Raw genomic sequence first — 24,541 nt, 5'->3', positions numbered from 1 at the left:
TTATTTTGAGAATAGGATCTTCCATTTGCACTCTTTATTTCCAGGAGGAACTGTGGCACTTCGAGAAATAAAGTTTGATCAGAAGAGGTTGGCGAGTGTACTGAAACAGCAGGGTGAGTAAGACTGAGTGATAGGAAGTCTCAGCTCCTGATCAGACTTTACTTTAGTACCTAATATCGCAGTAAAGGGCCAGCGGAACATCGCACCTGCTTCCCTAAGTCTTTCAAAGAGGGTGTTCCAGTCAACGCCGTCAAAATTTTGCTCTACGCCTACAAATGCTATAAATGTAGGTTCACCTTTCTTCAACCTGTCTTATAAGATAAAGTCGTTAGACACGAATAATCAATCAGAGGCCATGTTACCTTCGACAGCAGGACAAAGCACAGGTCGACGGGCTGCTGGGCCTGTGCTGCCGTCTCCACCACAGTCTGGTACATCTGCAGGAAGGTGGTGGTGGACGCAGCAGATGGCGTGAAATGTGGGCCCAGGATCCCGGCGAGGCGGGGCTGCTCCAGCAGCGTCGCCAGCAGGCGACAGCCCTGGCTCTCGTCACCACTCACAAACACCTGGGAGAAAGAACGGGACACTGCTTTACTGTGCACATACTCAGAGTAACAACCCTGGTATTCTTTTCTTTCTGCAGACTCTAACACTGCTCCCATTCTTGCAGTATTCAAAATGTTCATTGAGTAGTCACAAAATTTAATCACTGGAACTTTTGGTATGTTAAAATTGTGTGCTAGACTGGGACTCAAACCTGGGACCTCTGTGTTTTGCAGGCAAATGCTCTACTGACTGAGCTATCTGAACACGACTCGTGACCCGTCCTCACAACTTCAAATTGGCACGCAGTCCACTGCACAGTAAATATTCATTCTGGATTGAATCGTGATCATCATAATTTTTTTAGTTGAGAATAAAGAAGTTATATACTGGGTGGCTATACTTAAACTAACGGTGCTCCAAATGCTGCAGTCTGGGTTGTGTACTTCGAAGGACGCTGAAACATTTTGTAGGCGCACTCATTAATCAGAACGCTAACAGAGAATGCTGAAATAAATAGTTCCACTTTCTGCAATCAGGTGAAAAGAAGGTGCTGTAAGCTGTCAGAATGTGAAATATTTCGTGTTTTGACATCAGTATGCTGTCTGTTACTTGGCAATGCCTACTGATTTCTTTTATGAAGTGATTCTTGACATAAAGGGTTAAAAAGGGTTGAAGTTTTCCATTGAAACACAATGGCTATTGAGAAGAAAGACAGTGCACTGCTGATAAAGCTGTTTTATACGAACGGCTGCAATAGTAGTGCTACATTGTAGGAACATTGCTGGCAGAAACAGCTCTGAAGAGACCCGGTGTCAATAAATAATATGATCAATAAATCTGAAGACCAAGGTGAATTAGATGGTGCAGCAGGGAGAGAGAGACAACCCATTTGCAAGGCAACTGTTGATGAATCTGCTGTAGCCCAAGCTGTGTCATGGGAATTCTCTCTTCCCTGGTCAACACTTCAAAAAAAGATTCTGCAGTGCATTTTAGATTGGTATCCATACAAGATGTCCGCCCCCAGTAGCTGAGTGGTCAGCCCGACAGACTGTCAATCCAAAGGGCCCGGGTTCGATTCCCGGCTGGGTCGGAGATTTTCTCCACTCAGGGACTGGATGTTGTGTTGTCCTAATCATCATCATTTCACCCCCATCGACGCGCAAGTCGCCGAAGTGGCGTCAAATCCAAAGACTTGCACCAGGCGAACGGTCTACTCGACGGGAGGCCCTCGTCACACGACATTTCATCCATACAAGATTCAGAATATGCACCGAATAAAGCATCAAAATAGCCTACAACACCATGACTTTGTCCTTTGTGTTTTTGCGTGCATGGAAATGAATGACATGTGGCTGGGGAATATTTGTCGGATGGACGAGACACATTTTACCCTGCGCACTGCCGTTAAAGCACAGAACTGTCACACATGGGGTTCTACTCCGCCATATGTTGTGCTGGAACACTCACAAAACTCAGCTTATGTGACTGTGTGGTGTGGTTTCAGAAGCTCTTTCATTCTCAGGCTGTTTTTCTTCAAGGAAATGACACCGGGTCTGTTAGGTGTATGGTGACATCTGCACGTTATAATGACCGCCCTGTGCAACGTGTGATTCCAACTTTGCAAGAAAGCAACTGTGTTCACACCACCATTTTCATGCAAGATGGGGAGACACCACATTTTGCTTGTCAAGTGAAGAGTTTGCTTCAAGAAACCTTTGGTAATGACTGTATCATTTCTATGCCATTTCAAGATCCACATGACTTCTGGCTGTTGGGATATCAGATAGACTGTGTCTATCAAGGCTGTATCCAGAATCTTCCAGATCAGATGAATAGCATACAATGACATATCACTTTGATTACATTGGATATGCTGCAGCAACTGTCAACCACACTGTGTTATGGATGCAGCAAATCGCTTCATCACTGAGCATGATGTGTTGTACAAAAGTGTTATCAGAGTCAATAGCATCCTGAAGCTCATCAGAAAATGTCACATATTTCCATTTGTCATCGTCGCATAGAGCCTGTAACAGTTGTAATTCATACAGCTTCATAACCAGCTGGCATTTCAAAACATGTAAAACTGTTGTTGTAGGCAGTTATAACTCCCAAATGGCATGACGAGTTGATTTTGTACGACTGCAATGGAAATCAGTTTGAACACAGGCAAGATTTTCTTCCAAAACATTAGGGTGGCCAGGACTCTTTACTTTACACATACATTCTTTGTCTACACTGTCATACCAACTGTGAATGGTCCATCTGTTCGGAGGATCAGTTTGGTACCTCACACTGAAATGTCTTTGCACTGTAATCACAAACTCAAGAACACACAATGATATTTTGATATTTGCAGTGGAGTAGCTGTTTCACAACATATGATGGTAACCTAGCAAACGGAAGACAACCGACATCTAACAGCAATGAATATAAACTAGACACTGTATTTGCTCCTCCAATATCTGTGCCGTGGTGCAGGGATTGATAGTTCTGACAACAAAATACGTATATTCTTTTTGAAACACCCTATATGTCCTTCCTGATTTCCTGAAATACTTTGCCTCGGGAATGTCACTTCATAAAGATCAGCATTATTCAGACATCATTGCAGTGCTTCATTTATATTGATCACACTTTTCCATTTGAGAAATTTCATAAAGGAACAGTAGTACTCTATGTTTGTCATTAATGGTGCCAAGGTTCTCAGGGGAGAAATCCAATCAGTCATTCAAGAAACGCAGTTTAAGTGATGTGTTTCACAACATAGAGAGATATGATCGCTGTAGTTCTTGTGCAACACTGTGATAGTCCTCTGCCCAATGGTTGCCTAAAAAGTTCTTTGCAGATACTTGCGAAAGACAGCCACAACAAGCTTAATACATGTGGAAGATGAAGAAAATTTTGTAATGTTTTTAACAACTGTTTAAAAGATCGTATCACATTACTCTACTGAACATAACTACAAAATCTACAAAGCAGATGTTCCTTTTGCAAACTTGTACAAGTAGACAGACAGAGGATTTCAGTGCACTTACAAAGCCTCGATCTTTACCTGCTGCTGGGTTCAGTGCTGTTGACAATGCAACAGAAACTGCTTACCACCTTTGCCTCTAGATATGATTTTATTCTTTCTTTCATTACACACAAGGGTCACTCCAAAAGAAATGCATTTTTTTTTTTTTTTTCCACACAAGGATCACTCCAAAAGAAATGCAAAAATTTTTTCAAATATTTAACTTTTGTTCAACATCTTTGATATTCGCAGAGTCATAGAAACATTCTTCCTGCTTGTATTTAAATTTATTTCAACCTTCAAATAATTTACAAAAATGCAGCCAGGTGAAACTGTCAACATTCGATATTCTGACGTGAGCACACGCTATCATTTTCAAGGCAAAACTGCAGCAGGTATGCACTGTGCAAGGGAATTTAAAACCTCTGTTTGCAGAGCAAAGGTAGTGCTACATTGTTTTGGACATGGTGGTTTATATCCAAGAGATTCAGTGTTTACTCTCTAATTCAACATATTGCAAGACTGGTGCAGACCCCACTAAAGAATGTTGAGAGAAAGACTAATGGCCTCCTGAAGAAAAGTTCCTTGTCATAGAAGACATCAAGAGTCTTAATTTTCATCGCACTGTTCCTCGTAAGTTATATGGCCTTCCGAAGTACCACAAGGAAGGGGTTCCTCTTATTGTTAGACCAACTGTGAGTAACATTGGTGCCCTGAAATATTGTGTAACGGAACACCTTGCTACTCTGTTGAACCTAATAGTTGGACAGTGTGAGAACAGCATTATGAACTTGGCAGATTCAATACGTCGATTAGAGGGAATGCATTTGAATGACTGAAATTCTGGTAAGTTTTGATACTCTCTCTCTCTTCACTCGCATTCCTCTGTCTCATTTGTTATGGTTAATTGAGGTTAGGTTCGGTATTAAATTAGCAAACCTATTCCGACATGTATCGATTTTCCACTTACCTTTTATTTAATAACTGATACTACGACCAGACAGATGGAGTTAAGATGGGCAGCCTCTTGTCACCTATTATTGCAATCTGTTTATGGGAGAATTCGAGGGATGTGTTTTGGACTCTGCAGCTTCCCTTCCTTGATGAGTTGGTCGGTGGGAAGGCTGATGTTACACTGGAACACACCATTTACAGGAAGCATACTCACATTGACTTGTGTCTGCAGGCTGACAGTTGTCACCATCTGGCTCAGCGTGGGGTAATTTGTAACTTGGTTCACGGGGCCCACACTGTTTTGGACCATGATAGTTCGCAGCCTGATTTAGCCCACGTTGGGGTCATTTTTTCACACAATGGTTATAGTGAAAGACAGGTCAGATAGGTGTTGAACTAGTGACCTACCGTACACCACGTGAGTGATGATACTACCGAGGTGGTACCAAAGTGTACGGCTTTTTGCCTTATGCAGGAAGCATTTCCAACAGCAATGGTTGTATTTTGCAGAATATGATGTGAAATGTATTTTTCGATCACCATCTAAGATAAGGGTCCTTTTAGGTTCCGTAAAGGGTAACCTTGGTTTGCATACAACACGTGTTTACTTCATTCCTTGCAGTTGTGGCATGTCATATATTGGTCAGATTAATAGCACTGTGGATGGCTGTTGTACTCTGCAAGTATTACATCTGCTTACAACAGCCAAGCAAATCTGCTACTGCAGAATACTGTCTTGGCACCAGTTATCCTATGGAATCTAATAACTCAGAGATTCTGATATGCACTCCCAGCTATTAAGAAGCATTTGAAATTACAGTAGCAAGTAACCTTGTAAATAGGGATAGAGGTTTTTGTTTAAATTCTGTGTGGAATCCTGCTCTCTCCCTTTTCAAAAATCAGAGGGAGAGAGTTAATGTTATCTCACTCATTCATTATTAATTTTCACTATCGATAACTTCTGACATCGGTCATCTTTGGCTGCATGATGGTGCTTGTGTTTACAGTGTGTGTTATCTTTTTGGAATTGTTCTGCTAAACCGAAGTTTTAAATTCTCTTGCAAAGCACTTACTTGCTTCAGTTTTGCCTTGAAAATGACAGGACGTGCACCCGTCAAAAACACTGTTGACAACATCGCCGGCTATATTCGTGTAAGTCATTGTATTTGCCACAAGAAACTCAGTTTCGACTTTACTTCAACCTCTTTCTGCAAGCCACAGTGCTGTAGCACTCCACCACGATGGCTGCTGCATCTGATCTTCAATTGAAGCAATATGCTGTTATAGGGTTCCTGGGTTTCGAGAATGAGATGGTGACAAATATTCCCAAGAGATTGAAGAAGGTATACAGAGATGACACTGTTGATTGCAGTACAATTAGTCATTGGGCAGCAATCACATTATCTGGTGAAAGTGAGCACGCCAATACTCAGGTCTTCCCTCACAGCAGCAGATTGAGCACTGCAAGGATTTCTGACAATGTGCAGTGTATTCAGAATCTGATTTTGGCTGCAAACACATAACAGTGAATGAACTGTCAATCCGACTGGGAGTAGGAAGAGTGAGTGTGCACAGAAAAGTCTGCTCCAAAATCAAAAAGCTTGTGTAGACACTGAAACACACACCCTATGGCCTGATCTGCCACCGCGTGATTACCACCTCTTCGATGAGCTGAAGAATCCTTTCATAGATTGAGATTTGAAGATGATGAGTTTTTTTGAAGGTTGCTAAGCAGTGGTCCTGATTTCTATTGTGTAGGCATACAGACTTTAGTTTCATGGTGGTGTACAGCAGTTGAAAGGAATGGAGACTGTACTGAAAACTGGTATTTTGCTTCTCAAGAATATATCAACATAACTGTAAAAACATCAAAAGTGCAGCAAAACAAATTGAATGTTTAAAGAACAATGTGCATTTCTTTTGGGGGGACCATCGTAGATAGTTACATGGCAGATTTTATAGGTTCTACAACAATCCACTGTTTCTTCTTTTTATCTACTGACGATCTGAAGATGACCTGGCAAGCTGAAGCCAGATGGCATTGTGAAACACTCAAAGTGACTGTGTCATTTCTGTCAGGTAAAAGGAAATGTCCTGCCTGATTCACTGACTCAGTCAAAACGACTAGGGAGAGAAACTCAACATTTGGGGAAGGTGTTGTTCTTACACTGTAGGCATTATTTAAGAGGGGATAGTTCGAAATTCCACCCCTATGGGAGTGAAAAAGAAGTTTGTTGAAAATATGTCGTTGCTAAAGCAATTTTTGAAGCTAGAACTACAAAACTTAGTATTTGGTTTCTTGATCAGAAATAAAAAATAGCACTTTTCAGCATTTTTGGATTTCAACTCCTAGGAGGTTGAAGTGGAGTGTGATTTTCTTTTCTTTTTAATAAATCATCATTAAAGACCTACTAAACTATTTTTAAAGCTACATACCTGAATAATGGTATTTGACATCTTGGTTAGAAACAAAAAAATATGGGTTTCTGTGTTTTTTGAAATTCAACCCCTAAGGGGGTTAGGGGGATGAAAAGTTTTATGAAAATATTTTGTTATGAAAGCATTTTTAAAGGTAAATCTATGAAAACTTGTATTTTGTTTCTCGGTTGGGAATACAAAAATACTTCGCGGGATGAAAGTTTTTGTGGAACTACTTCATTACAAAAGCATATCTATGAAAACTAGCTTCTCATTACAAATAAGAAAATATGTGTTTCAGTGTCTTTGAAAATTCAACCACTAATGGGGTGGAATAGAGAATGAAAGTTTGTAAGAAAATATTTCATTATCTTAAAATTTTTTGGTCTATGAAAACTGGTATCTGACATCTCGGTTACAAGCAAAGTTATACGAGGTGTGTGAGGAAAGTAATGAGACTGATTTCTTTATCTAGCAAAGTTTTTTATTTTTTTCAAACAACAACACTGTCCCCTTCAAAATGCAGGGTGGCGCACAAAATGTGTGACCAATTGTTTCTTTCACAATTTACGATGCACATTAGATATCCCGCTGGGATCTCTACAGCAGTACCAGCAGAGCTTGGAAAAACAAATGAGTTACGAAATGATGTGTAGTTCACTATAATGCCACTAGGAGACTAGTAAGCAGCAATGGCTGACAATGGAATACTGACAACACAGCAACAATCAGCATTTGTGTTACTTTTTCATGAAACGAAAAGCCTTGTTGTGACTCAGAGGCGTTTTCAACAACAGTTTAACACACGATGGGTCCCTTGCAAGAAGACCATCCACAGGTTGTACGATAAATTTGTACAGGAAGGAACAGTATTGGAAGCGAAGCGACCTCGGCCAAAGCCTGTTTGTTCACCAGAGAATATTGAAGCGGTACAAGTTGCTGTACAGAGAAGTCCCAGGAAATTGTGTAGAAAGGCAGCAGTGCAACTGGGAATATCCAGACGTTCCGTTCAACGCATTCTTAAAAGTGACCTCCATATGTACCCATACAAGATGACCTGTGCACAGAAGCTCACTGAAGAACACAAGCAGCAGAGACTACTGTTTGCTCAGTGGGCGGAGGACAGGGAAGAAACTCTCAACAACGTTTGGTTTTCAGACGAGGCACATTTTCATTTAGACCGTGTGGTTAACAAACAAAATGTACGCTTTTGGGCCACTGAAAACCCACAAGTGCTTCATGAACGACAACATTATGCTCTGAGGATTACAGCCTGGGCAGCAATTTCCAGTCATGAACTTATTGGACCCTTTTTCTTTGAAGAAACTGTGAACAGTGAGCGTTATTTAAGCATACTTCGCAATAGCTTCATTCCACAGCTTCTTGCTACTGCCTTGCCCTTCAACACGCAGTGGTTCATGCAAGATGGAGCAAGACCACATACTGCAAACACTGTGTTGGAGTTTTTACACGAGCATTTTGACATGTGGATCATTTCACTCAGGTTTCCAGGTCGCTTCAATGACGGACAAAATTGGCCCCCCAATAGTCCAGACCTCAATCCATGTCACTTATTTCTTTGAGGGTACCTCATCATTATCATCAGCATCATCATCATTTAAGACTGATTATGCCTTTCAGCGTTCAGTCTGGAGCATAGCCCCCCTTATACAGTTCCTCTATGATCCCCTATTCAGTGCTAACATTGGTGCCTCTTCTGATGTTAAACCTATTACTTCAAAATCATTCTTAACCGAATCCAGGTACCTTCTCCTCGGTCTGCCTGGACTCCTCCTACCCTCTACTGCTGAATCCATGAATCTCTTGGGTAACCTTGCTTCTCCCATGCGTGTAACATGACCCCACCATCTAAGCCTGTTCGCCCTGACTGCTACATCTATAGAGTTCATTCCCAGTTTTTCTTTGATTTCTTCATTGTGGACACCCTCCTGCCATTGTTCCCATCTACTAGTACCTGCAATCATCCTAGCTACTTTCATATCCGTAACCTCAACCTTGTTGATAAGGTAACCTGAATCCACCCAGCTTTCGCTCCCATACAACAAAGTTGGTCGAAAGATTGAACGGTGCACAGATAACTTAGTCTTGGTACTGACTTCCTTCTTGCAGAAGAGAGTAGATCGTAGCTGAGCGCTCACTGCATTATCTTTGCTACACCTCGCTTCCAGTTCTTTCACTATGTTGCCATCCTGTGAGAATATGCATCCTAAGTACTTGAAACTGTCCACCTGTTCTAAATTTGTTCCTCCTATTTAGCACTCAATCCGTTTATATCTCTTTCCCACTGACATTACTTTCGTTTTGGAGATGCTAATCTTCATACCATAGTCCTTACATTTCTGATATAGCTCTGAAATATTACTTTGCAAACTTTCAATCGAATCTGCCATCACAACTAAGTCATCCGCATATGCAAGACTGCTTATTTTGTGTTCACATATCTTAATCTCACCCAGGCATTCTATTGTTTTCAACATATGATCCATAAATAATATGAACAAGAATGGAGACAGGTTGCAGCCTTGTCTTACCCCTGAAACTACTCTGAACCATGAACTCAATTTACCGTCAACTCTAACTGCTGCCTGACTATCCATGTAAAGACCTTTAATTGCTTGCAAAAGTTTGCCTCCTATTCCATAATCTTGTAGAACAGACAATAACAACCTCCGAGGAACCCGGTCATAAGCCTTTTCTAGATCTATAAAGCATAGATACAATTCCCTGTTCCACTCATAACACTTCTCCATTATTTGCCGTAAGCTAAAGATCTGGTCCTGACAACCTCTAAGAGGCCTAAACCCACACTGATTTTCATCCAATTGGTCCTCAACTAATACTCGCACTTTCCTTTCAACAATACCTGAGAAGATTTTACCCACAACACTGATTAAGGAGATACCTCTGTAGTTGTTACAATCTTTTCTGTTTCCATGTTTAAAGATTGGTGTGATTACTGCTTTTGTCCAGTCTGATGGAACCTGTCCCGACTCCCAGGCCATTTCAATTATCCTGTGTAGCCATTTAAGACCTGACATTCCACTGTATTTGATGAGTTCCGACTTAATTTCATCCACCCCAGCCGCTTTATTGCACTGCAATCTATTGACCATTTTTTCCACTTCCTCAAATGTGATCCTATTTCCATCATCATTCCTATCCCATTCTACCTCGAAATCTGAAACATTACTGATCGCATTTTCACCTACATTGAGCAACTCTTCAAAATATTCCCTCCATCTGCCCAAGGCATCCGCAGGATTCACCAGCAGTTTTCCTGACCTGTCCAAAATACTTGTCATTTCCTTCTTACCTCCCTTTCGAAGGCTGCTAATTACACTCCAGAATGGTTTTCCAGCAGCTTGACCCATAGTCTCCAACCTGTTTCCAAAGTCTTCCCACGATTTCTTCTTGGATGCTGCAATTATCGGTTTGGCTTTGTTTCTTTGAGGGTACCTAAAGGAAAAAATTTTCCCAAAACATCCACGAGATTTAATGGAGCTGAGAAGACTTATTCTTCAAGCTTGCAGTGAAATTACGAACGACATGTGCCGTAGGGTAATCACTAACTTCAGTGTTCGTTTGAAGGAAGTTAGGAAACGAAATGGTGGACATATTGAGCATGTGCTGAGTTAGACAAATCTCCATGGATGGCTCTTCATTGTAGTATATGTTCCTTTCAGATTGTATTGGCAATAAAGTTTCTATCCAAAAACAAAATGGTAACACATTTCGTGTGCCACCCTGTAGTTCCCTTCAGCAGGTATGCACTGGCAGAGTCATCGTTACCAGTCTTGGCAGCAGCACTGAAAGGCTTCAGCTGGTAGAGTCTTTAAAATGTCGGTCACATTCTTTTGAATGTTCTCCAGAGTCCCAAAATCATGTCCTTTTAAGACAGTTTTCAATTTCAGGAAAAGAAAGAGGTCACAAGGACTCAGATCAGGTGAATAGGGGGCTGTGCAGGAGTGGATTTTGAAGTAAAAAATTCCACGACTGAAGTTGCTGTGTGACATGAGGCACTGTCATGATGCAGCATCCACTTTTCTACAATATCCGGTCTCATGCAATTCTACCTTTCCCTGAGCCTTTCAAGGACATCTTTATAAAACATTTCATTGTCAGTTTGTTCTGGAGGCACAAATTCCTTATGCAAGATACCTCTACAGTCAAAAAACCAAATCAGCATTGTTTTGATCTCTGATTTGCTCATTCACGCTTTTTTTTCACTTAAGAAGATGTCTCAGTGTGCCACTCCTCACTTTAGCACTTTGTCAAGGCCTGAATGCAAAAATCCAGGACTCATCACCTTATCATACAACTGGACCATTCGTGGTCGGCAATTCTCTCAAGAAGATCAACGCACACGTTTCTTCGATTGTCCTTCTGCTCAGCTGTGTGGCTTTTTGGCACCATTTTGGCACAAACCTTTCACATGTGCAAAACTTCAGTCAAAATTTGATGTACGGTAAAAGTGTTTTAGTTTAACAGGTCACCAATCGTCCTTATTGTTAAACATCAGTCTGGTATCACAACGGTATGCACACACTCAATGTCTTCATTGGTTTTTGAAGTCGAAGGTCTCCCTGAGTGAGGTTCATCCTCAACTCATTCTCAGCCTTCCCAAAATTGTTTGTGCCAGTGAAAAGCTTGTGCTGTCGATAAGAAATGTTTCCCATAGGACTCTTTCAACTTTTCAAAGATCACCTCGCAGATTCCCCAAGTTTAACACAAAACTTGATGGCATAACGGTGTTATAAATTCTGATGTTCCATTTTCGTAAGATGCAACAAAAACACACCTGCAGTGATGGAGCTCTCAAAAATGATGTGATGGCTGTACAGAGCTGAAACTTGGACTAAGCATCTCAGAGGGATGAACACAACATCCTACACAAGTAGAACAACACAGCATTGCCAGATGGCTCACAGTGTTGTCAGACTCATTACTTTTCTAACGCATCTCGCGTGTGTTAATGTTTCTGTAGCAATATCAACACAAGGACTCAAAAGATGGGATTAACATAAACTAGAATCACTTTTTGGTGGGAAGTACATTCGGAGAAGACCATGCCTCTATGGCCTTAATTAGCATGAAAAGTTTAGAAAGTGTAAACTAAATCAAAGAAAGATATTTTAGCAGTCACCACAAGAAATTTGCTTTGTCAGAATTGCATAGAAAAAGAAATGGCTCACTAATACATCAATTTTTCAGTGGGCCCGATGTATGTTTATGAAATTATGGGGTGATTATAATTAAACTTTCAAATCACTGCAGAAATAATACCACTGGTCAGGATTACATCAAATTCCAACAGAATACTATCAGAGAAAGCAGGAAAACGTATGGCATAAGAAAAAAAATTGTGTGAAAATTGATCAATAGATGGCACTGTACGCGTCAGAATACGTAAATGAAAACACCTGTCATGCACAAGACACATTGAAGTTGGTATAAACACGCCGGGTACATGGCTTTTCCTTCTTTTGTGTCTACAATGTTTGCCATGACTATTTCAAAGCAGGATCGCACTCTGCTTGTAAAGCTGTATTACAATAATGATGACTGTGCACACGTCACTCTACAGAAGTTCCAAATCCTGGAGGGTTTGAAAAAAAGCGTTGGACTTATGAGTGTCGTGGGTCTGGAGAAAATGATTCGGAAATTCGAAAAGATGGGTTCTTTTGGTGTGCAACCTGGTAGAGGGAGGAAATGAATGGATTAAACGTCGTTGGAAGCAGTGCCCACAGCAATGCACGAGGAGATGAGTGGTGGTGTGCAAAGATGTAGCGCACGGAGAATTGCCTGAACATTGGACGTAACCACGAGCACTGTGCATAAAGTCCTATGAAACATCCTTCTTTGCTATCCATTCAAAATTACTCATGTGCATGAGTTGCTTGCTGTTGACCTGCCAGCAACAGAGAACTTTGCTTTAGAATTTCTTGCTCACACAGAAGTGGACAATGACTGGCTGTGGAAGATTTTGTGAACAGACAAAGCCCACTTCCATCTGACAGGATATGTCAAATACAGAGAATTGTCAAATATGTTCAATGGAAAATCCACACACGAATTAACCAATACCACTTCATCCTGAAATGCAGGTTTATGGCATCATTTATCATAGGGCAATATTTTTTCGAGGAGACTGGTGCTTTCGGTCCTGTTACCTGTACCGTCACTAGTAAGCGCTGTGAGTGTCTTTGGCACAACCACGTCATTCCAGCTCTCCAACAGCGTGGATGTGCGGATGGGATCATTTTTATGCAAGATGGGGCACCTTCGCACATTGCAAATCCAGTTAAGCAGCTGCTGAAGTGCCACTTCGGAAATGACAGGATTACCAGCCACCATTTCCCTACAGCTTGGCCATCCCAATCACCTGATCTTAATCTGTGTGACTTCTGGCTGTGGGGTTATCTGGAAGATGTTGTGTTCAGCATTCCGATTGCAAACTTAGCTGCCTTGAAGGCACACACTGAGCAACACATTCTGAATGTGACCCCGGAAACACTTCAATCAGCTGTGGAACATGCTGTTTCTCGGTTTCAGCTTGTTGCAGAAAACAGTGGACAGCACATTGAACATGCTTTGCACCAGTCACACGGAAATTAATAATCCGATTTGATTTTGATTGATGCTTTTTATGTGGTTTTTGGCCTCAGGACAATTAAAATCCGGTGTGAGTGAGGCTTTTTATGCAGTTTTTGGCCTCAGGACAATTAAAAACTGATTTTTCCCATCCAATGTGATATGACCTTGCCGTGATGGATAGGCTTACATAACCAACAGTATCGCAAATGTACACCCATGCACACTGAGTCGTACACTTTGTTTAACATCAAACGTACACCTTATGCATTGTTGTATGAGTAATTTGTCATTTGTGGTTGACCACTATTAAATTATGATGCTTACAGCGCCATCTACTGCTACATTTTGTAACTATTTAATTTTCTTCTGCCATACGTTTTCCCCCTTCTCCGATAAATTGCAAGTTGACATCATTTAGACCAGTGGTGTTATTTCTACAGTGGTTTGAAAGTTTAACTTCAATTATAATCACACTGTATTTTTGTTGTAATCACTACGCAAATGTGAGTGAAGCATTGGGCACTAAGTGAGTATAACAATAAGAAAATAAAAGAACAAACTGAGATCACAAGGAATTTTGTGTTCCACAGTACGTCAATGTTATCCGAGGAGGAGGAGAAATGAATAGAAGTATACACGAACTTGTAGCAGCTTTTTAGTGTCACCCTTCTGGTACAATGGAAACAATTGACTCTGTCACGCGAGGACTACAAGTACCGGTGACACTCGTTGCCGTACCTGGCCCAGAGTCTCGAGGCAGCCGGTGAGCAGCTGCTTGCTGGGTGGGTAGAGAGCCACGTCCTCCCCGTAGAGTCCCACAATGTGGTGGAACAGCGCCACGCCCACGTCCTGCACCCGCGCCGTCACCTCCACACTGCCGCGTGCGCGGTACTGGCTGTACTCCCGCTCCAGAAGGCTGCGCGCAACACACAAATGACACTCCAATTTTTATTCTCGCCATTATTATTTGTGTATTTTAATAAGGTACTGCATATTTTCAATCTGCTCCTTGACAAATTATCACAGGATGCATATGAGGACAACAAAAAAAGCTTTCCTGGTTTTTTTCCAGATTTTCCAATTAAAAATACACTGTTCCTGGGTGGAAATACACTTTTTTCTGCGTTAAAGTACATTTTTCTGTGTTAATTGACAATATACTTTTCCTCAGAGCTGTAAAACTTACCAATCCTTTGAATTGTAAAAGTTTTATACATGGTCGTAGAACTTCCTGGCACTTTTAAAGAGATAAAACCCAACAAAAAACAACATTTTTTGGAAAGATCTTTGACATGTGGCAACATGTACACTGCATATTATCATATCATGAAAGTATAAATGCGAATTCCACCAAATACAGTACAATAGCTTCCAAATCATTGAAATCAATGTTTTTTAACATGTTCAATAACATTATTTGTAATAGTGTGTGTGTGTGTGTGTGTGTGTGTGTGTGTGTGTGTGTGTGTGTGTTTTGTATGATGATGAGCTTAAGAGAAGGAACAGGGCGAAATCTGGTGCCATTGTATACCCTACTCCTAGCAAATAGCACTAAGAGGTCTGCCAAGCTTAACAACCCCATCCAACAGATGGATCGCCATCAACAGTGCCACATGCTCTCAGTTCATGAGGTGCTGTAGAGAGGTTTGGTATTTAAACCAGAACATTGGCACAAAGTCTGGCGATCGGTAATACCCCCTTGCCAGACAAATACTGGCAGTGAAAACCTTTTTCACCACCAATATTTGACCCAGCTTACCCCCAGGTCGAGTGCCACCACCCAAGTGTGCGCTAGTGACCTCGGCCACGGAGATGTGTGAAACTGAGATTGTGATGCACTTTTGTCAGCCAGTTATAGCTCATATTGTATGATTTCACAGTCAATGAGTACAGGACATGTGATGTAACAAGCCAATAGCAACATGACAGTTAAGTAGCATCAACACACAAACAGGAAAAGTTAATGGTTTAAATTAATATACATAAAGTATAGCTACATGAGAAGCTAAGCTTCCACATATAATACATAATACATTCAGTATCACCCAGGACTGGAGCAACTTAATTACATTCTCTGCCAGGGTTTCGACTGCCTCTTGTTGTATCCTGAAATGAGAAATGTCCTGCCCACTATCCTTCACACCCCTCTGCTGTCCACTGAACCTACACAATACATTTGTTCATCCTTACACATTCCCTGCTTCCTACCCCTTGCCTCATGGCTCATACCCCTGTAATAGACCTATATGCAAGACCTGTCCCATACATCCTCGCACCACCACCTACTCCAGTCCAGTCATTAACATCACCTATCCCATCAAAGGCAGGGCTACCTGTGAAACCATTCATGTGGTCTACAAGGTAAGCTGCAACAACTGTGCTTCATTCTATGTAGGCATGACAACCAACAAGCTGTCTGTCCGCATCAACGGCCACCGATAAACTGTGACCAAGAAACAAGTGAACCACCCTGTTGCTGAACACACTGCCAAACATGATATCCTTTATTTGAACGACTGCTCCACAGCCTGTGCCATATGGATCCTTCCAAACAACACCAGCTTTTCTGAAATGAGCAGGTGGGAACTTTCCCTGCAATACATCATACATTCCCGTAACCCTCCTGGCCTCACCCTCCGTTAGTCACTATCCTCAACCATCCAGCCCCTTCCCCGTTTCCATTCCAGCACTACACAGCTGTCATTCCATCACCACACCCAGTCTTTTTACTTGTCTCCTTTTCCGCTACTTCCCCTCTCCCCTCCCCACCTCTCCCTGCCCTCCGTCTAACCTGCAGCACTTCACTGTCCGCCACCCACATCACATTATCCCTCCCCCTCCCCGCCCCAGCCTCCTCCCTACCTCCATCCAGTCACCATTCCCATTACGCACTGGTGCTGCTGCTCACAGTGTGGTTTCAGTTGCTTGAGACTGCAGTCGTGTGTGTGAGTTGTGTTTGTGTTAATGTCTGTGTGTGTGCGTATATGCGTCTATTGCTGACAAAGGCCAATGGCTGAAAGCTTTAATTGTGTAAGTCTTTTTGTTGTGCCTACCTGCAAATCAGCATCTCCACTATATGGTGAGCAGCAACTTTCCTTCTCATGATATTGTTACATTCCATCCTGCATTTTTCATTGTTCGACAAATAATGTTGGTGTTTCTTAGCATGTGTTGCCCAGTAAAATACTGGCATAAATGGCTAGTCTCCAGAGCCCAAAATTTTTCTAACCGCCTGGTCCTCAAGGTGTAAAGTTCTGCATGAGATTTACATGTTCTCAGATTTAAGAAACTCATCACACATTCTCAAAGTAACATAATGCATAACAGTGTGTTGTTACGAAGTATTGCATTGTCTTTATCCTAAAGTCTTTGATAAATTTGCTGTCAGCAGATGCTTGTGTGTACACTGTGTTTTGTTGTTGTGAATAGTGCATTTTCTTTCCAACTAAAGTTTTATTTTTGTGTTATTCCCTCACTTATGCTTTATTGCTGCAGTATTATTCTGTGCTTTAGAGGGCTAAAGTAAAATTCTTTGTTAGAGTATCAGTTCTTACACTAACAAAATTTGAAAAGTTTAACTGAAAACTAAAATACTGAAAAATTCCTGGAATTCTAAAACGTTTCCATGTCTTTCACAGATTTTTCTCAGATGAAAAAGTTCACGCATTTTCCCCAGATTTCCTAGGGCATATACACCCTGTATCATAAGGTGTTAAGAGAGTCAGCTCCTCAGCATACAATGTTCGGTGATGGTCCATTGTTACATGGCACTGACAAAGATGAGCTGGAGATGAGATTGGAATGCTGGAAAAAAAGCTTTGGAAGTTAAGGCGATGAAAGTCAGTAAGAGGAAAATACAGTATTTGTGCTTAGGAGGACAAGGGGAAGAAACAAGCCAGTTATATGCATAAAGCTGAAGAAAGTCAACAGCTATAACTACTTAGGATCGACACTAGTTTTGATGTCATGTTCCTTCACGTCAGGAAGCCATTTCACACCATCCTGTACAGCCAGACAATGAAAACTATACAATTACCCAGTATCGGACCAGATTTGTGACTGGATTCGTGACCACCTTGCAGACATAACTCTACAAGCCACTCTTAATGGAATAAAATTGGCAAATGCAATGGTAATTTCCAGAGTACCCCATGAAGTGAGATAGGAATGTTACTGCTTACATTATATAAGCACTAAAGTGACAAAAAGCATGGGATACCTCCAAATATTGTGTCGGACATCCATTTGCCCAGTGTAGAGCAGCAAATTGACGTGGCATGCACTGAACAGAGTCATTTGAAGTTCCCTGCATAAATACTGAACCCTGCTGCCTCTATCGCCTTCCAAAATTGCAAAAGGGTTGCTGGCCCCGGATTTTGTACACACAATGACCTCTCAGCAGTGTTCCATAAATTTTTGACACAACTGTGGAAAATAACACAGCAACCAATGGAGTCCCCTTGTTTGCACACATCGATAAAAAACAGCCACAGAGTAGTGGTTCTCAGTTAAAATGTCAGAAAACAACGTATTACAAACATACGCAGTGAGTGCAACCTCTCCTATACTGCACTAAAGCTAAAATCATCTGGGCCTCTGCAGTAACCAGGGTGGCAGGCTGGTTAAAACAATGATTTGGAGCTGTACTTGCTACACACCATGTGACTCCAGCACAGGCTACAAGCGGATTCCAAGCAGCAATATTGCTCACGGATGTTTGCAGAAAAAGTGTTTCAGAGACAGACGAGCAGCAGTATGGCGTGCTGCTGAATTCTGAGTGGCAAGGAACTTATATGCCTGATGCACCATGAGGAGCTGCCACCAGATAGTGAGCAGCGGTTCACCAGCATCTAGCACAGAGAGTGGGTATGGGGCTGGTCCTACAAGCACCTGTGGCCATGCTAATCCCCTCATGGTGGATAACATGATATTCAGTGCCTTCTGGGTTCTGACTTTCAGGTCTCTCATGCTGGGTGCAAGTGGTAGTATGACAAGAAGAGGCTGGCACGCACGGATGTCGTGATGATCCACCTCAAACCAGTCCGAAGACTGATGACTTTTTTTAAAAAAAGGAAGATGAAGAAGACAGTTGATAGCAAGGTTCTGAATTTGTCTGGGTTATGAAGTTTGTCGGATGTTGGGAGGACATTTTTGTGTATGTGGCAGCTGGAAGAGGTCAACAAGGCAGGGTTTACATGCTGTGAGAGGGACAGGTTCACACGATAGGTAATTTTGGGTAATAGCATTCTGTAGCCTGAGTATGATGACAGTGTATTGAAAAACTTTTGGAGGTGATACTTGTAGACAATCCGAATGTTTGGAGAGCATCATCTTCAATTTGGGAGATGGGGTGTAGGTAACAGGGATTGCGGAGGAGGAGGAGATTAGGGTTTAACGTCGCGTCGACAGTGAGGTCAATAGAGACAGAGCACAAGCTCACATTAAGGAAGGACAGGGAAGGAAATTGGCCATGTCCTTTCACAGGAACCATACTGGAATTTACCTGAAGCATTTTAGGGATATCACAGAAAACCTAAATCAGTACGGCCAGACACCTGTTTGAACCTTCATCTTCCCAAACGCAAGTCCAGAGTGCTAACCACTGCACGACCTCGCTCGGTATATGAACACTTCTTCAGGAATTATTATTATTTTTTTCTTTATTAGATTTGTGGGCGAAGGGGTTGGTGAAATAGGAACACTGGGGGGGGGGGGGGGGGGGGGGAGATGACACATCCACAGAAGAGAGCTTTTATGGTTACGTCATTAGAGTCTTCTATGGTTTTAGGCAGCACTTAAGGAACTGTGTTTTAGTTAGGGATAGGAATAACTTTCCTGAATGGATGTACAGAGGAATCCACTAAGAAAGTGGTCACTGTAAGGAGAGAAAAGGAATGATAATGACACTGTGTTAATCAATGTAGGAGAATACTGGAAGTAAAACTGTAAAGCGTACCCTAAAAGACAAAAACACGAAAGAGATAAATAAATATGTGTGGCAGCTGTAAAGGAATCATTGAAGAACATTTTGATGGTTTGGAAGGGAAAATACAAAAGAAATTTACACTGTGGTCTGTTGCATAGTTCTATGGTGTGAGAATATTTTGTTGTAAATTTGTGGTTGTTATAGGCAGGGAAAAAAAAGAGTTTTATTTGTTACTGGCATATCGTGTGCGTATCACAACATGTGTAGTAAAGGTGTCCACACCCCAGCGGTTGGATGTGTGGTGCTTTAATGGTGTGCTTTTGGATGTTAAGCCAAATTGTCACTTCCAATTTAATCTGCAGTGTTTCAACAACTTAACCAGTTATCTTCTTCATGTCTGGCGAGTTGTGCTGTTATGCATAGCGTATTCACTGCCTTAGCTCCAACCGAACTGTGAAATACTATCTGTGCCATGCCACAATTGGTAGCAGAGTTCAACACCTGGCACCCTCTATGCCCTTTGATGCTCAGTTGCTTTTTGAGACCTACAATGGTATTATTGATCAGTTAATTGAGTCATCAGTTTATAATACAACTTTGGCCAGGAAGTCTGCTGACCACTGCAGTAGATTGTCGAGTTTTGCCCTCAGCGAGTGTATAAAATGTATTTGGTGCTCAGGAACATTCCTTTAAATGCACTATGTATATTCAACTATACAGATGCTAGCAACAGTGTTGCCAGCTGATGCTCCATGACCATAAGCAGATGCTGCCTTCTGCTGTGAAACACCAAAGGTTCAGATGTAAATTGATGTATACAGTTGAGTGAATGGCTCACTTATCTTATCTGAGCTAATACAGAGTCCTAAAAGTCTACCAAACTATACACAGTGCAGTATTGATGTACTGTTCATCTGTGACTTGAAGATGCTCATTTGACTGAAACTGGTTGGCTGTCAATAAATATACAATAGCATGGATCTCAGAGGTTTCTGTTGCACAGTTCTCTAAGGAGAGCTCTTAATCAACACACAGTGTAAGTGGAAAACTATCATCTTTATTGAATCAACATGTTCCGCAGATGCCAGAAATGTGGGTTCTGAAGCACCAGTAAACCCCCAATCTTTAAAGGATCAAACTGCCATGTATAAAAGAGCTTCAAACTTCAGATTATTTTAGATATGAGTTGTCGTGTTGAATGTAAGAGGAAAAAAAGGTTTAGAAATTTTTTGAAATTATATTTAAAGCTTTTTTGGAAGGCTGTGGCTAAGCCACGTCTCTGCAATAACCTCTCCTCAGGAGTGTTAGTCTCGCAAGATGTGCAGGAAAACTTCTGTGAAGTTTTGAAGATAGCAGATGAGGTACTGGTGGAAGTGAAGCTGTAAGGGCAGGTCGTGTGTTGCATCAGGATAGTTCAGTCAGTGCTCAAGAAATGGGGTGTGTTTTTTAAGCAAGTACCATTTAAAAAAAATTACGTAAAGAAAATGTAGTAGGTTGTAATGTACATGACCTCTATTTAAATTGTACAGTTAGCTATTTGCAGTGACTTGTCACTTTCAAGCACTTTGATATCACCTTCTTCTGCAGACACTTCTTGCTGAAGTGTATACATTCATTCAACTGCAGCATCTTTATCCAAATATGTTGGTACTTAATTACAGTAGCCCATACCACACTAGGCAAAGTTCGTAAAATTTTGTTTTGTAAGAATCCACAGCCTCTAAAAGCTTAATGAGGTGCTTGAAAGTGACAAGTTATTGAAATTTGCTAATCATATGTTTCAAATAAAGATCACCTATATTACAGCCTACTATGGTCCCATAGTTCTGCTTTCTTTTATTAAGCATTTAGAGGCTGTGGATCCCCATCAAAACAAAATTTAAAAAAATAAAACAAGCATACTTTTCTTAGCTATTTGATTTTTACATGAAATCCTGTACTTTAATCTACTTTCCTACATGATTCCTACCAATAATAACACACTTATCGCATTGTACAACCAGCTTTGAATAGCATCCTCTTAGAAATCTGCCACATGAACAAAGCTTTCAATAACTTACGTTCTGTAGCAGTAGCATAAAGCACACCTCATGACACTTGAGGAAGCTCATCACATAACACCGAAATTATAGAGAGTCTGTTCTCTCTCACTTTTTCATCAACTTTCTGCTCCACATCATCAGTAATGAGTAAAGGTTGCCCACTTGATTCCTCATTAGTATGGCCATCTTTAAAATCTCTCACCCATTTCCATACCATGACATTGCTTGGAAGAGTAGAGAAGTGTGATTTATGCAGTTGTTACAGAACGTTTAAATGATAAAGTTATGCTGAGCTCACAGATTTCTATGAGGGTGGTATTTAAACCTAGTTGTACGACACAATATATGCCTTAGTATTGGTGGGAATTATGTACAAAACTAGATTAAATTACAGGCTTTCAGGTAAAAATAAAATTGCTATGGAAAGTTTATTTGTTTTGTTTTTATTTCAAAGTGGTGCTTACTTAAAAAGGTACCTTGTGCTCCAGGTTCGAGTCCCAGTTTAGCACACAGTTTTAATCTGCCAGAAAATTTCAAAGATGTATTTGAAATGTGAGTGCACAGGGGTGGTCTATTTAGGATGGAGACAGGATGTTGTTGCCTGGGCGTGATGGGGAATTTTTCGAAGACAAAAACATTTGGAGTTTACTGCTTCAGGCCCTGATACTAAAGCATAAACCAAAAGAGATGGAATACGGTGTCAGGAGGCTGCCGCACCTAGACTGAGTGCACGACGCTCTTAAAGAGGAACTAGCAAACATGTCTAGCCAAGAGGAAAGCTGGTACCGTGTGTCCTGGATGTTTTTAGCTGACCCAATCCACATCCCGCAAGTGACGATTTCGCTTTCCTGCTGGCTGACAGGGTTGTACCCTCATGTGGGAACACTATCCAAGTGAACCAGGTATGGGTAGTGGCGCACAGAGTAACATCCAGAATGCACCCGCTCAAGTCCAGCCACTGACTCATCATAGGACACTGTAGTAAAATCACAAAATACAGTGTAATAAAATTTTGATAGAAAAATTCCCCAATCCTTGGGTTTCCCTCTCAGTCTGGCTGCTCATCATGCACACAAGTAAACAGAAGTGTCAACTTGCAAGAACCACCTCAGTCCTGTGCTTAGATTTTGTGAACGAAAAGTTTATACTGCCAGTCAGTGCATTGTTCAGGGACAAAATCAGACTTAAGATACTAAATTTGAAAAACTGGTGTGATTTGTCAAATTTTTAGGATATGCACACAGTGAACGCTAGTTATGTTAGAAAATAACTGAAATAGGCCCTATGCAGGATATCCAGAAAACTCAATGTCAGATACCTTCAAATTTTGAAAACTATGCCATTGGAATGCGAACGTATTGGTCACTGCTGAATGCTGGCCCAGTGCTGCACCACCGGCTGTATTGTTGTGATGAAATAAACAACCACTTCTTTAATATAACAGGTTATTTTAGGGTACACTGAGCTGACAAAAGTCATGGGATATCTCCTAATATCATCACACATCCTTTTGCCCAGCGTAGCGCAGGAACTTGACGTGGCATGGATTCCGCAAGCTGTTGGAATTCCTTTGCAGAAATACTGAGCTATGCTGTCTTTACAGCTCTTTATAATTGTGAAAGAGATGCCAGTGCAGGATTTGAATGTAACAATATTCACACACACACACACACACACACACACACACAGGCTCGCGCGTGACTGCAGTCTCAGGTAACTGAAACCACACTGTGAGCAGCAGCACCAGTGCATGATGGGAGTGGCGACTGGGTGGGGGTAAGGTGGAGGCTGGGGTGGGGAGGGGGAGGAATAGTATCGTGGAAGTGGCGGGCAGTTAAGTGCTGCAGGTTAGACGAAGGGCAGAGGAGTGGTGGGGAGAAAAGGGGGCGGGGGGGGAGTAGCAGAAAAGGAGATAAATAAAAATACTGGGTGTGGTGGTGGAATGACGGCTATGTAGTGATGGAATGGGAACAGGGAAGGGGCTGGATAGTTGAAGACAGTGACTAACGGAGGTTAAGGCCTGGAGTGTTATGGGAACGTAGCATGCATTGCAGGAAAGTTCCCACCTGTGCCATTCAGAAAAGCTGGTGTTGGTGGGAAGGATCTATATGGCACAGGCTGTGAAGCAGTCACAGAAATGAAGAATATCATGTTTGGCAGCATGTTCAGCAACAGGGTGGTCCACTTGTTTCTTGGCTACTGTTTGTCAGTGGCCATTCACGAGGACAGACAGCTAGTTGGTTGTCATGCCTACATAGAATGCAGCACAGTGGTTGCAGCTTAGCAGTGCACAATTTTTTACATAAACTGACCTCTTGATTATGTCCCATGATGGACAATCAAGTTGGCCTTATCATTCTCTCGAACTGTCCAGAATGTTCTTAAAACCAACTGTGAACAATTGTGGTCCAGTGGCATTGCATGTTGTCACTCATAAAAGTTCCATAGTTGTTTGGGAACATCAAGTCCATGAATGGCTACAAATGGTCTCCATGCAGCCGAATGTAACCATTTCCAGTCAACGTGCAGTTCAGTTAGACCAGAGGACTCAGTCAACCCCCTGGAAACACAGCCCACACCTTTATGGAGCTTGCACAGTGTCTTGTTGACAACTTGGGTCCACGGCTTCACGGGGTCTGCACCACACTTGAAACCTACCATCAGCCTGTACCAACAGAAATCGGGACTCATCTGACCAGGCCAAGGTTTTACAGTTGTCTAGGGTTCAACAGATATGGATACGAGTGCAGGAAAGGCAGTACAGGTGATGATGTGCTGTTAGCGAAGACACTCATGGCGGTAATCAGCTACCATAGCACATAGCCACATTTCACTGTACTAACATAAAGGATACGTTCATGATGCATCACATATTGATATCAATGGTTATTTCATGCAGTGTTGCTTGTCTGTTAGCACTGACAACTCCACGCAAACACTACTGCTCTCGAACGTTAAGTGAAGTCTGTCGGACACTGTATCGTCTGTAGTGAGAGGTAATCCCTGAAATTTGGTATTCTCAGC

At 41.7% G+C, this 24,541-nt stretch overlaps 1 protein-coding gene across 1 annotated transcript in view; it reads right to left on the bottom strand.

Annotated features, from left to right (window-relative positions):
- Positions 1–24,541, bottom strand: part of LOC126428401 (ectopic P granules protein 5 homolog) — a 359,767-nt gene that overhangs the window by 126,497 nt on the left and 208,729 nt on the right. Inside the window, exons 27-28 of the mRNA XM_050090322.1 lie at positions 14,288–14,465; positions 363–566 (exon numbers count right to left, since the gene is read on the bottom strand). Of these exons, the coding sequence (XP_049946279.1) occupies positions 363–566; positions 14,288–14,465 (382 nt within the window). The remainder of the gene's footprint in view (positions 1–362; positions 567–14,287; positions 14,466–24,541) is intronic.

Source organism: Schistocerca serialis, chromosome 12 (genome assembly GCF_023864345.2).
Source record: "Schistocerca serialis cubense isolate TAMUIC-IGC-003099 chromosome 12, iqSchSeri2.2, whole genome shotgun sequence".
Lineage (NCBI taxonomy): Eukaryota > Metazoa > Arthropoda > Insecta > Orthoptera > Acrididae > Schistocerca > Schistocerca serialis.
This window is presented reverse-complemented; position numbering and strand designations above follow the sequence as displayed.